The sequence below is a fragment of the Coregonus clupeaformis genome, chromosome 17, assembly GCF_020615455.1.
Source record: "Coregonus clupeaformis isolate EN_2021a chromosome 17, ASM2061545v1, whole genome shotgun sequence".
Taxonomy (NCBI): Eukaryota; Metazoa; Chordata; class Actinopteri; order Salmoniformes; family Salmonidae; genus Coregonus; species Coregonus clupeaformis.
In genome coordinates this window covers 14,275,240-14,289,157 of record NC_059208.1, presented here as the reverse complement: position 1 = coordinate 14,289,157, position 13,918 = coordinate 14,275,240, and the positions used below count along the sequence as shown (strand labels likewise).

Genomic DNA, 13,918 nt, shown 5'->3' with positions numbered 1-13,918 from the left:
GCCTTCTCATAGTAAAGTAGAGATGATTAACCATAACACGCAACTAAGGCACATACTAAACACAGTGGCATTTATTTATTATATTTCAGAGAGGAATAGGCGGTTGTACTTTCTCAGTGAATGCGACAGTCAAGGGAATGACATTAACCAGTAGATGGCACCATAACGATAAAAACGACTTGATACAAAACATTGTCCTTGTTCACATGCCTATGAAACAACGTCAAATAAATATGTAAAAGTACAACTTTATTAAAAATAATCTATAAAACATTTGTACAGTCAGTTGTAAAAGTAGACAATATACAGTAGTGTACAGAAACATTCACATAAAACCATGAAAATCAAGCTGAGAAGAGAAACAACATTCTGTAGATCAATGAATTAACCCAGCAGGAGCTCAGCATTCAGTAGCCATTTCATGTCTGATTGATTCTACTGGTGCTGCTCCTCGCTGACCCATAATTAAAAACACATCGAAGATAAACACATTTAAAAAAGGTAACCGGAGGTACAAATAACTTCAAAACAACTACACATATAAAAACCCATTCACAATCTCCTGACGTTGCGCTTGCTCTGAGCACTCCCGGGAAGAACATCCTTTTTGCTGCGTCGCATGGCTGACACGCTGGCACACTCTTTGGACCCGTGGAAGGCACAAAGGCAGCCTGTACAGAACTGGAAGCCACAGTCAACCCTGCTACACACACCCTCCATCTTCACTGAGTGACACCTAGCAGGGTGCCGGCATCGAGGGCAGGGCTTTAGACATTCATCACTGAAGAGGGTTTTGGCCACCTAGGAGGACGGAACACAACATAACAGACATTAGGGCTAGTGTCCTTCTCTACAGGGAGGGATCCACAATATAACATTAGAGCTAGTGTCCTTCTCTACAGGGAGGGATCCACAATATAACATTAGAGCTAGTGTCCTTCTCTACAGGGAGGGATCCACAATATAACATTAGGGCTAGTGTCCTTCTCTACAGGGAGGGATCCACAATATAACATTAGAGCTAGTGTCCTTCTCTACAGGGAGGGATCCACAATATAACATTAGGGCTAGTGTCCTTCTCTACAGGGAGGGATCCACAATATTTGGCTCATTTGATCAACTTACAGCAATGAGGTGTCACTATTTTATGATGTTAGTGGGATGTGTGTTTAAGTGAGAGAAAAAAAATAACATCCCTGTGTGTCAAATGCTGTTTTAATTAATCACGGCCATAAACAAATCTTTTATATACCCGAAACGTATGGCCTCATAATGTGACCATAAAAACATTACAAAGTGGACTAACCTGTATGAACATGTCCTGTTTGCTGGCTGAGTTGTGCTGGACAGGGGTTAAAGAGCCTGTTCCTGTGGCTGACTGGGGGGTACCACGGGTGCTGGAACTGGGGGTCCTGGACTGGGCCTGGACTGACTTCAGGGCTGACCGGCTCAGCAGGGTCAACCTGGTCTCTGCATCAGGGACATGGACTGCACTGCCAAGCTGCACACACACAGGGAATGAACAGTGTTGGTGAAAGTAGATGTGTACTAAATATAGAAAATCTGACTGGAGCTATATTCATAAAGTGTCTCAGTATGAGTGCTGATCTGGGATCCGTTTAGCTTTTTAGATCATAATGAATAAGACTACATGGCCAGATGGGACCTGATCCTAGATCAGCACTCCTACTGTGACACTTTAATAATACGGGCCCAGACATTAGTGCTTTTCTATATCAATGCTGAAACACGGTTACAGGTGACATCCTCACCTCCAGAGCTGCCTTGACGTCCATCAGGTAGTGTCTCCTCCTGCGGTCGGACATCTTGTTTTGAACTACGATCTCATTCCAACTATCAGACACCTGACCAACCCTGTGGACCAGCAGAACACACGCAACAATGTCATGACAATGATGTGGTATAATGTTCTAGCCAGCGTCATACGTCGGTAGATCTGTAACACGCACAGCCTTCAGAATGTATTCATACCCCTTGACTTATTCCACATTTTGTTGTGTTACAGCCTGAATTCAAAATGGATTGTTTCTCACCCATCTGCACACAATACCCCATAATGACAAAGTGAAAACATGTTTTGAAATGTTAGCCAATTTGATAAAAATGGAAATACAGAAATCTCATTTACATACAGTACCAGTCAAAAGTCTGGACACATACTCATTCAAGGGTTTTTCTTTATTTTTACTAATTTTCTACATTGTAGAATAATAGTGAAGACATCAAAACTATGAAATAACACATGGAATCATGTACTAACCAAAAAAAAGCTTTGCACACTCTTGGCATTCTCTCAACCAGCTTCATGAGGAATGCTTTTCCAACAGTCTTGAAGGACTTCCCACATATGCTGAGCACTTGTTGGCTGCTTTTCCTTCTCTCTGCGGTCCAACTCATCCCAAACCATCTCAATTGGGTTGAGGTTGGGTGATTGTGGAGGGCAGGTCATCTGATGCAGCACTCCATCACTCTCCTTCTTGGTCAAATAGTCCTTCCAAATGATAGTGGGACTAAGCCCAAACAAGATGGGATGGCGTATCGCTGCAGAATGCGGTGGTAGCCATGCTGGTTAAGTGTGCCTTGAATTCTAAATAAATCACAGACAGTGTCACTAGCAAAGCACCATCACACCTCCTCCTCCATGCTTCACGGTGGGAACCACACATGCAGAGATCATCCGTTCACCTACTCTGCGTCTCAAAGACACAGCGGTTGGAACCAAACATCTCAAATTTGGACTCATTAGACCAAAGGACAGATTTCCACCAGTCTAATGTCCATTGCTCGTGTTTCTTGGCCTAAGCAAGTCTCTTCTTATTATTGGTGTCCTTTAGTAGTAGTTTCTTTGCAGCAATTCAACCATGAAGGCCTGATTCATGCAGTCTCCTCTGAACAGTTGATGTTGAGATGTGTCTGTTACTTGAACTCTGAAGCATTTATTTGGGCTGCAATTTCTGAGGCTGGTAACTCTAATGAATTTATCCTCTGCAGCAGAGGTAACTCTGGGTCTTCCTTTCCTGTGGCGGTCCTCATGAGAGCCAGTTTCATCATAGCGCTTGATGGTTTTTGCCACCGCACTTGAAGAAACTTTCAAAGTTCTTGAAATGTTCAGGATTGACTGACCTTCATGTCTTAAAGTAATGATGGAGTGTCGTTTCTCTTTGCGTATTTGAGCTGTTCTTGCCATAATATGGACTTGGTCTTTTCCCAAATAGGGCCATCTTATGTATACCACCCCTACCTCACAACACAACTGATTGCCTCAAACACATTAAGGAAAGAAATTCCACAAATTAACTTTTAAGAAGGCACACCTGTTAATTGAAATGCATTTCAGGTGACTACCTCATGAAGGCAGGTAGCTTAGTGGTTAAGAGCGTTGTGCCAGTAACCGAAAGGTCGCTGGTTCTAATCCCCGAGCCGACTAGGGGGAAAATCTGTCGATGTGCCCTTGAGCAAGGCACTTAACCCTAATTGCTCATGTAAGTCGCTCTGGATAAGAGCGTCTGCTAAATGACTAAAATGTAAATGTAAATGTAATGAAGCTGGTTGAGAGAATTCCAAGAGTGTGCAAAGCTGTCAAGGTAAAGGGTGGCTACTTTGAAGAATCTCACATATTTTGATTTGTTAAACACTTTTTTGATTACTACATGATTCCATGTGTGTTATTTCATAGTTTTGATGTCTTCACTATTATTCTACAATGTGGAAAATAGTAAAAAAATTAAGAAAAACCCTGGAATGAGTAGGTGTGTCCAAACTTTTGACTGGTACTGTATCTGGGGAAGGGTATAAAACAATGTCTAGAGTGTTGAAAGTTTCCAAGAGTACAGTGGTCTCCATCATTAGGAAATGGAAAACATATGGAACTACCCTGCCTAGAGCTGGCCGTCCGACCAAACTGAGCAACCGGGCAAGAATGACCTTGGTTAGGGAGGTGACCAAGAACCCAATGACCACTCTGACAGAACTACAGAGTTCATTGGCTGAGATGGGAGAACCTCCCAGAAGAACAACGGTCTCTACAGCACTTCACCGATCTGGGCTTTATAGGAGAGTGGGCAGACGGAAGCAGGGAAGAAAATCCTGACAGACAAGACGACTCAAAGCTATAACCGTCACCAAAGATGCTTCTACAAAGTATTGACTCAGGGGTGTGAATACCTATGTAAATGAGATGCGCATTTCATTTTCAATAAATTTGCTACAATTTCTAAAAACATGTTTTCACTGTCATTATGGTGTATTGTGTGCGATTTTTTATTTAATCCATTTTGAATTCAGGCTGTAACACAACAAAATGTGGAATAAGTCAAGGGGTATGAATACTTTCTGAAGGCATATACAGTAAATAAAATCCTCACCTATAGACATCTTCAGAGGACAGCTGATTGAGGATCATAGCCAGGATGTGTCTGAGATTCTTCTTCTTCAGCTCAGTAAAGATGTCTACCTTCCCCAGGCCCATCTTCCTGCCGATCAGCCCAGCCAGGGGCATGGTGGTCCTGAAGGCCTCTTTCTCCGAGGCCCTCAGCAGCTCCTCCAGACTGGTCTGCTCCAGCAACATCCCGGAGGTCTTCTGGGCCAGGGCCTGGACCATCTGCAGGGCCGGCGTGAAGGACAGGTCCTCTAGCTTAACGGTGGCTGTTTTCGGCGGAGTCACATCCAGGAAGACGTCACTGTCATCCTCCTTGAAGATGCTGCGCTCCAGATGTGCCTGGGATGTCAGGTTCTTCTCTCTGTGATGAGTTCTGTGGGCTACCAGGGCCCTGACGTCACGGTCCCCCTCAGACTGGGAACCCCCCTCTCGGAGAGTGGAGAGGCGGCGCTGGCGCTCCAGTCTGGATCTGATGATGATGTTTATTTTTTTACTTAATAAATAATTTTACAAAACGGAAGCAAGATACAAACTGAATTACACCAAGTACAACTTACAATGAAATTAATAAATATTACAATAATTAAACTACAAAACACCATAAATATACAACACTGATATTTTCTAGGGCAATGTTTCTCAACTTCAGTCCTTGAGTACCCCAAACATCACACATTTGTATATACTGTTGGGGGTACTCAAGGATTGGAGTTGAGAAACATTGTTCAAGGGCATTCATTGGAAGTCAAAAAGCTAATCTAGCCTACCTCCTCTTCATCTCGGCCAGCCTGCTGGGGGTCTCCTTGCACCTGGAGCTGCCTGATGACAACAGCAGCTCCTGGAAGGAACCATCATTGTCCACCGTGGAGTCCTGGGACTTATCCAGAGCCAGGGAGCTGAAGCCACTGTCCTCAGACACGGAGCGGTCACAGTGTTTAAGAGTAGGGGTGGATGAAGGGGTGTCATGGTCATAGTGTTTATGAGTAGGGGTGGATGAAGGGGTGTCATGGTCGTGTTTATGAGTAGGGGTGGAGGAAGGGGTGCTCAGGACACTCAGGCTGTCAGAGAGGTTAGCTGCTACGTTGTTGTTGACTGGAGTCTGGAAGTTCTCTTTCACCGAAGATGTTAATCTGCTATAGCGTGGGGTCTCCAGCATCTCAGTGGAAAGGCGGTCTGAGGAGATGATGCTCTCTTCCAAGTCTGCATCTGAGAGCGATGCAGCAGACGCCTTTCTCTCAAAGAGGGGGAGGCTGGTCGTGTTGCATTTACCATCTTCAAGTGTTGAGGTTTTTACAAGAGAAAAGAGGAGGCGCCGTTTCCTGCTGGACAGAAGCACGTCCTCTGGTTTTAAAGTGCTTGTAGCTAAAGCTCCAATAGTAAAGGCATCTGGTGAGTCACAGACCACGTTGGAGCAGCGGTCAGTTCTCACGTTCACTGACGAGTCAGTCTTTTTAGCGCATGGTGTTTTTGTGTTGCCTGCAGTTTTACCCTCCGATTTAGACATGAGGAGACGTCGTCTCAGAGATGGACCTCTCTTGGATACTTTAGGAGTTTCACACCAGCCGTTCTGTAATGGCTGCTCCTTCAGAATGTCTTTCTGTGGACTCCTGACACCCTCTTTTAGTCTGTTCTTTCTGGGTGACAGAGGTTCGCATTTCTGTGAAAGGTTCTCTTTAGGCATTTCATGAAAACCATCTGAAGAAAAACACTTTGAGAGGGCAAATGTGTCTCCACTCTCCATTTTAGGGCTGTAACCACTGTCCAAGTATCCACTGTCATGACAAGCTCCATACTGCAGGTCTTTGCGGCTCTGGAAATGAGCATCTGGTCTGAGACTGCACTCCATACTCCCTTTCAGATGTAGAAAGACTATATTCACCAGGTGACGGGTCTGGTGTTACAAACTGATCTGTGAGAACAAAGTGAAAAACAATGCAGTTAGAAAAAGTGTTAAGCCACCTTTGTTGTTAGCTAGCTAGCCAAATCGCTAGTTAGGCCTAACGTTAACTAAGTTAATGTAGTTAGTTAGCTAAGATTAGACAAAATGTAACCTGTACTACATTTTTGAAAATACAAATTTATCTAGCTGACTTTTGCTAAAGAAAAAGTGGTCAATAGCTAACAGGTTACGAGAGTAGCTACTTCAGCCAAAACATGCGCCTTCCAAGTGGATGAAAGAAACAACCAGAAGATAGCTGATGTCGATAGTGACAACAATTCCATAGTTGCTATGCTGTCGCGTGCTGTTGATAAATGGTATTTAAAGCCCCTCGCTCGGTTTGAAATGTTCCGCCTATTGATCTCCATGGCTCCCATCCGCCCGCTCAAACGGCACTGCGACCGCCAACACCTCGACTGAGGCTGGGAACACTGTGTTTGGCTCCCCCCTAGAGGCCCATTAGCCCGCTGGCTGGCTAGCTAGCGTAAAAACAAAGGTTTGATAAATGGGAGCTAGTTAAGGGTTAGTTACCTAGTTCGTTTCAATGACAAAATATTAAAAGCCGTTGCAATTTCAGAATGATGCAGGTGTGCAATGTAGAGTACATTGTTGTATTGCTTTATTACTCAACTAGTTAGCTTTGGTTGTTAACCAATTGATTAGCTGAAAGTTAATACCCTAACGTTAGCAATTCACCTTGAAATACATACTAAAATGAAATGCATGTATACAAGGTTGATACACACGTTAAACGTTACGTAGCAAGCTAGTTACTTACTTAGCTATTATTTCAGAAAGAAAGTTAGCTAGTGTTGTTTACTTACTTCTAGCCAAATGGCAAACCTAAAATGTAGCTAGAGATGGTGGACATTCCAAAGAGGTATATCGTGTTACATCAGGAGTTGTACCGTATGCAGACTGCAGTGGCCGTCTCCTCTTCGTAATGAACTGTGTGTGTTTAGGAGTGAGAGCTTTTCCACGTTTTCAAATTTGGTGCAAACCTGCCGCTCATCTCACGCCACCTCTCGCGATGATTTGTTTTCCAAACAAACGCATAAATGTTATGCAAGTACTGTAGTCCGGGAGGTGTTCTCTTTCTTTCATTTATTTATTCATCTACCTGACAGTGCAGAGCGTTCAGCTAAACTCTCCGGTTGACGTCAACGTGCGACACAAGATTGTATCACTCATTCTGCATGTGATATCCTAGTTTAGGTGGGCTAGTAACATCTTAAACCGCAGACATGGTGGCGGCTAAGAAAACGGTGAGTTTGGGACTGGGAAATCGTTCATTAATAGAAATGTTTGTGCACATCCTTAATTTAGGAACGGTGATGGGTAAATGTTATTTTCAAATCGTTCATTTATCCCAGTGTGAGTGACCAACCAGGGCCCGGTTTCCCGATAGCGATGGAACTTTAGGCTTACGAGTGTCTTTACGATGTATCTTTCCTACGGCGGAAGATGTCACATGCGTTTCCCAAAACACCACGCAGAGAGAACGTTCGGTAGGTGCGTAGTTGAGGCATGTGTCGATACTGATAGGATTGAAAGAAAGGCAGCGCTGCTCTCGGGTCAGCTTGGCCCCAGTGATGTACTGGACCGTACGCACTACCCTCTGTAGTCCCTTGCGGTCAGAGGCCAAGCAGTTGCCATACCAGGCGGTGATGCAACCAGTCAGGATGCTCTTGATGGTGCAGCTGTATAATTTTTTGAGGATCTGAGGACCCATGCCAAATCTTTTCAGTCTCCTGAGGGGGAATAGGCTTTGTCGTGCCCTCTTCACGACTGTCTTGGTGTGTTTGGACCATGATAGTTCGTTGGTGATGTGGACACCAAGGAACTTGAAGCTCTCAACCTGTTCCACTACAGCCCCGTCGATGAGAATGGGGGCGTGCTCAGTCCTCTTTTTTTTTCCTGTAGTCCACAATCATCTCCTTTGTCTTGGTCACGTTGAGGGAGAGGTTATCCTGGCACCACACGGCCAGGTCTCTGACCTCCTCCCTATAGGCTGTCTCATCGTTGTCGATGATCAGGCCTACCACTGTTGTGTCGTTGGCAAACCTAATGATGGTGTTGGAGTCGTGCCTGGCCATGCAGTCATGGGTGAACAGGGAGTACAGGAGGGGACTGAGCACGCACCCCTGAGGGGCCCCCGTGTTGAGGATCAGTGTGGCAGATGTGTTGTTACCTACCCTTACCACCTGGGGGTGGCCCGTCAGGAAGTCCAGGATCCAGTTGCAGAGGGAGGTGTTTAGTCCCAGGATCCTTAGCTTAGTGATGAGCTTTGAGGGCACTATGGTGTTGAATGCTGAGTTGTAGTCAATGAATAGCATTCTCACGTAGGTGTTCCTCTTGTCCAGGTGGGAAAGGGCAGTGTGGAGTGCAATAGAGATTGCATTATCTGTGGATCTGTTGGGGCGGTATGCAAATTGGAGTGGGTCTAGGGTTTCAGGGATAATGGTGTTGTGAGCCATGACCAGCCTTTCAAAGCACTTCATGGCTACAGACGTCAGTGCTACGGGTCAGTAGTCACTTAGGCAGGTTCTTAGTGTCCTTGGGCACGGGGACTATGGTGGTCTGCTTGAAACATGTTGGTATTACAGACTCAGTCAGGGACATGTTGAAAATGTCAGTGAAGACACTTGCCAGTTGGTCAGCACATGCTCGGAGTACACGTCCTGGTAATCCGGCTGGCCCTGCGGCCTTGTGGATGTTGACCTGCTTAAAAGTCTTACTCACATTGGCTACGGAGAGCGTGATCACATAGTCATCCGGAACAGCTGGTGCTCTCAGGCATGCTTCAGTGTTGCTTGCCTCGAAGCGAGCATAGAAGTGGTTTAGCTCGTCTGGAAGTCTTGTCACTGGGCAGCTCGCGGCTGTGCTTCCCTTTGTAGTCTGTAATAGTTTTCAAGCCCTGCCACATCCGACGAGCGTCAGAGCCGGTGTAGTATGATTCAATCTTAGTCCTGTATTGACTCTTTGCCTGTTTGATGGTTCGTCGGAGGGCATAGCGGGATTTCTTATAAGCGTCCGGGTTAGAGTCCCGCTCCTTGAAAGCGGCAGCTCTACCCTTTAGCTCAGTGCGGATGTTGCCTGTAATCCATGGCTTCTGGTTGGGGTATGTACGTACGGTCACTGTGGGGACGACATCATCAATGCACTTATTGATGAAGCCAGTGACTGATGTTGTTTACTCCTCAATGCTATCTGAAGAATCCCGGAACATGTTCCAGTCTGTGCTAGCAAAACAGTCCTGTAGCTTAGCATCTGCGTCATCTGACCACATTTTTATTAACCGAGTCACTGGTGCTTCCTGCTTTAGTTTTTGCTTATAAGCAGGAATCAGGAGGATAGAGTTATGGTCAGATTTGCCAAATGGAGGGCGAGGGAGAGCTTTGTAGCGTCTCTGTGTGTGGAGTAAAGGTGGTCTAGAGCTTTTTTTCCTCTGGTTGCACATTTAACATGCTGGTAGAAATTAGGTAGAACGGATTTAAGTTTCCCTGCATTAAAGTCCCTGGCCACTAGGAGCGCTGCCTCTGGATGAGCGTTTTCCTGTTCACTTATGGCCTTATACAGCTCATTCAGTGCAATCTTAATGCCAGCATTGGTTTGTGGTGGTAAATAGACAGCTATGAAAAATATAGATAAACTCTCTTGGTAAATAGTGTGGTCTACAGGAAAAACTACATCATAAGATACTCTATCTCAGGCAAGCAAAACCTAGAGTTCCTTAGTATTTGATTTTGTGCACCAGTTGTTGTTTACAAATATACACAGACCGCCACCCCTTGTCTTACCGGAGTCAGCCGTTCTATCCTGCCGATGTAGCGTATAGCCCGCTAGCTGTATGTTGTCCATGTCGACGTTCAGCCACGACTCGGTGAAACATAAGATATTACAGTTTTTAATGTCCTGTTGGTAGGATAACCGTAATCTTAGGTCATCCAATTTATTCTCAAATGATTGAACATTGGCTAATAGGATTGATGGAAGAGGCAGTTTACTCACTCGCCGTCGGATCCTTACAAGGCACCCCGACCTACGTCCACGATATCTCTCTCTTTCTCATGCGAATGACGGGGATTTGGGCCTTGTCGGGTGTCTGTAGGATATCCTTCGCATCCGACTTGTTGAAGAAAAATTATTCGTCCAATACGAGGTGAGTAATCGCTGTCCTGATATCCAGAAGCTCTTTTTGGTTATAAGAGACGATGGCAGAAACATTATGTACAAAATAAATTACAAATAACGCGGAAAAACACACATAATAGTACAATTGGTTAGAGGGCTGTAAAACGGCAGCCATCTTCTCTAACGATGTACTTAGTTATTTATCGACTGCCGTAGAACAGCTATAGTTTAAGTACAACTTAAGTAGTGATGGTTTTGGGAAACGGCTCAGAGATTTAACATTGCTCCTACAAAGGTTAACGATTAACTTAGTCGTAAGATGCATTTGTGTAACTGGGCCCTCGCCTGGTCTGGTTCATATTGACATGCCATGATGCATGGGACTGCCTTGTGTTTAGTCATTTATGCAGTCATGGGCTAAAAGCAGCCTGACTGTTGGAAGCCAACTTTCCGATGCAACACTACTGATTGGTCGGTCTCTAATCTGTTTCTCTCCCCAGAAAAAGTCCTTGGAGTCCATCAACTCTCGGCTTCAGCTGGTGATGAAGAGCGGTAAATATGTACTGGGCTACAAACAGACTCAGAGGATGATCCGCCAGGGCAAAGCCAAGCTGGTCATCCTGGCCAACAACACACCTGCCCTGAGGTAACTACACTCAACAAAAATATAAACGCAACATGTTAAGTGTTGGTCTCATGAGCTGAAATAAAAGATCCCCAGACATTTTCCATAACATTTTTTACATCCCTGTTAGTGAGCATTTCTTATTTGCCAAGATAATCCATCCACCCGACAGGTGTGGCATATCAAGAAGCTGATTAAACAGCATGATCATTATAGGTGCACCTTGTGCTGGGGACTAAAAGGCCACTAAAATGTGCAGTTTTGTCACACAGCACAATGCCACAGATGTCTTGAGGGAGCATTTAATTGGCATGCTGACTGCTGGAATGTCCACCAGAGCTGTTGCCAGAGAATTTGTTCATTTCTCTACCAATGTCATTTTAGAGAATTTGGCAGTACGTCCAACTGGCCTCAAAACTGCAGACCACGTGTAACCACGCCAGCCCAGGACCTCCACATCCAGCTTCTTCACCTGTGGGATCGTCTGAGACCAGACACCCGGACAGCTGATGAAACTGTGGGTTTGCACAACCGAAGAATTTCTGCACAAACTGTCAGAAACTGTCTCAGGGAAGCTCATCTACGTTGCGTGCTCGTCGTCCTCACCAGGGTCTTGACCTGAATGCAGTTTGCCGTCGTAACCAACTTCAGTGGGCAAATGTTAACCTTCGATGGCCACTGGCACGCTGAAGAAGTGTGCTCTTCACGGATGAATCCCGGTTTCAACTGTACCAGACAGACGGCGCGTATGGCGCCGTGTGGGCGAGCGGTTTGATTGTCAATGTTGTGAACAGAGTGCCCCATGGTGGGGTTATGGTATGGGCAGGCATAAGCTGCAGACAATGAACAATATTGCATTTTATCGATGGCAATTTGAATGCACAGGGATACCGTGATGAGATCCTGAGGCCCATTGTCGTGCAATTCATCCGCTGCCATCACCTCATGTTTCAGCATGATAATGCACAGCCCCATGGCACAAGGATCTGTACACAATTCCTGGAAGCGGAAAATGTCCCAGTTCTTCCATGGCCTGCATACTCACCAGACATGTCACCCATTGAGCATGTTTGGGATGCTCTGGATCGACGTGTACGACAGCGTGTTCCAGTTCCTGCCAATAGTCAGCAACTTCGCACAGCCATTGAAGAGGAGTGGGACAACATTCCACAAGCCACAATCAACAGCCTGATCAACTCTATGCGAAGTATGTTGCACTGCATGAGGCAAATGGTGGTCACACCAGATACTGACTGGTTTTCTGATCCACGCCCATACTCTTTTTTTAAAGGTATGTGACCAACAGATTCATATCTCTGTATTCCCAGTCGTGTGAAATCCATAGATTAGGGCCTAATTAATTCATTTAAATTGAATGATTTACTGTGACTCAGTAAAATCTTTGAAATTGTTGCATTTTTATATTTTTGTTCAGTGTAACTAACCAACACTTACCTAACTACTGCAAGGGTGGGCAATCTGGCTTTTGCTCCAGTCAAAACTAGCACACCTACTAATTATTTGAATTGGGTGTGCTACTACTAGGTTGGAGCAAAACCCTCTCCCTCAGGGAAGACTGCTCACTCCTGCTCAGCACCAATATTATACTGAAGTGAATCCACCCTAAAACTGATTTGAACACTTCCCTTCTCTCTGTAGGAAATCAGAGATAGAATACTATGCTATGCTGGCTAAGACTGGAGTCCACCACTACAGTGGGAACAACATAGAGCTGGGCACAGCCTGTGGAAAGTACTTCAGAGTCTGCACTCTGGCCATCATTGACCCTGGTGAGTTCATGGAAAATTAACAAGTGTGTAAACTGTTATTCTTTCCCGACTGGTTTATAGAATGTAACTTCTAATTAATTTCTAATCATCTACAGGTGATTCAGACATCATCAGGAGTATGCCTGATCAGCCACAGGGGGAGAAGTAGTCTAGTTGGTTCTCTTCTGTTTCCCTGGAGATTTATTTGTAAATAAATCTACTTAAAAGATGACCAAGTTGTTTGTCATGATATGTTCAGTCATTGCCATGTAATTGTAGTACAATGGAAGAAATTATGCAAGAGACTAAAATGTGGGCAAGCATTTTTCTACATCAAGTTTGCAATGTAAGTTGTATCGTTTAGGCTCAAGGTCCTAAACGATATTATAACCGCGCTCGATAATAGACAGTACTGTGCAGCCGTCTTCGTCGACCTGGCCAAGGCTTTCGACTCTGTCAACCACCGCATTCTTATTGGCAGACTAAATAGCCTTGGTTTCTCAAATGACTGCCTCGCCTGGTTCACCAACTACTTCTCAGATAGAGTTCAATGTGTCAAATTGGAGGGCCTGTTGTCTGGACCTATGGCAGTCTCTATGGGGGTGCCACAGGGTTCAATTCTTGGGCCGACTCTTTTCTCAGTGTATATCAATGATGTCGCTCTTGCTGCTGGTGACTCTCAGATCCATCTCTACGCAGACGACACCATTTTGTATACATCTGACCCTTCATTGGACACTGTGTTAACAAACCTCCAAACGAGCTTCAATGCCATACAACACTCCTTCAGTAGCCTCCAACTGCTCTTAAACACTAGTAAAACTAAATGCATGCTCTTCAATCGAACGCTGCTGGCACCCGCCCACCCGACTAGAATCACTACTCTCGACGGGTCTGACCTAGAGTATGTGGACAACTACAAATACCTAGGTGTCTGGTTAGACTGTAAACTCTCCTTCCAGACTCACATTAAGAATCTCCAATCCAAAGTTACATCTAGAATCGGTTTCCTATTTCGCAACGAAGCCTCCTTCACTCATGCTGCCAAACAT

The 13,918-nt window shown here is 45.0% G+C and overlaps 2 protein-coding genes across 5 annotated transcripts; one reads left to right on the top strand and one right to left on the bottom strand.

The window, feature by feature from the left end:
* Positions 1–232: 232 nt before the first annotated feature.
* On the bottom strand, positions 233–7,329 carry LOC121585951 (F-box only protein 43-like). Of its 3 annotated transcripts, none has more exons than XM_041902309.2 (6): positions 7,163–7,329; positions 5,167–6,308; positions 4,386–4,868; positions 1,773–1,875; positions 1,307–1,501; positions 233–801 (listed from the first exon to the last, which is right to left on the bottom strand). In XM_041902309.2, the coding sequence occupies exons 2-6, from the start codon at positions 6,243–6,245 to the stop codon at positions 553–555; spliced, it is 2,109 nt and encodes a 702-aa protein (XP_041758243.1). In that variant the 5' UTR covers positions 6,246–6,308; positions 7,163–7,329; the 3' UTR covers positions 233–552. The 3 variants fall into 3 exon arrangements, with proteins under 3 accessions (XP_041758243.1, XP_041758244.1, XP_041758245.1); XM_041902310.2 differs by lacking the exon at positions 7,163–7,329 and adding an exon at positions 6,523–6,625; XM_041902311.2 differs by lacking the exon at positions 7,163–7,329 and adding an exon at positions 6,542–6,622.
* On the top strand, positions 6,746–13,098 carry LOC121585953 (60S ribosomal protein L30). 2 transcript variants are annotated; one of them, XM_041902314.2, is made up of 4 exons: positions 6,746–6,834; positions 10,973–11,118; positions 12,757–12,887; positions 12,983–13,098. In XM_041902314.2, the coding sequence occupies exons 2-4, from the start codon at positions 11,015–11,017 to the stop codon at positions 13,033–13,035; spliced, it is 288 nt and encodes a 95-aa protein (XP_041758248.1). In that variant the 5' UTR covers positions 6,746–6,834; positions 10,973–11,014; the 3' UTR covers positions 13,036–13,098. The 2 variants fall into 2 exon arrangements, with proteins under 2 accessions (XP_041758248.1, XP_041758247.1); XM_041902313.1 differs by lacking the exon at positions 6,746–6,834 and adding an exon at positions 7,403–7,603.
* The last annotated feature ends 820 nt before the right edge of the window (positions 13,099–13,918 follow it).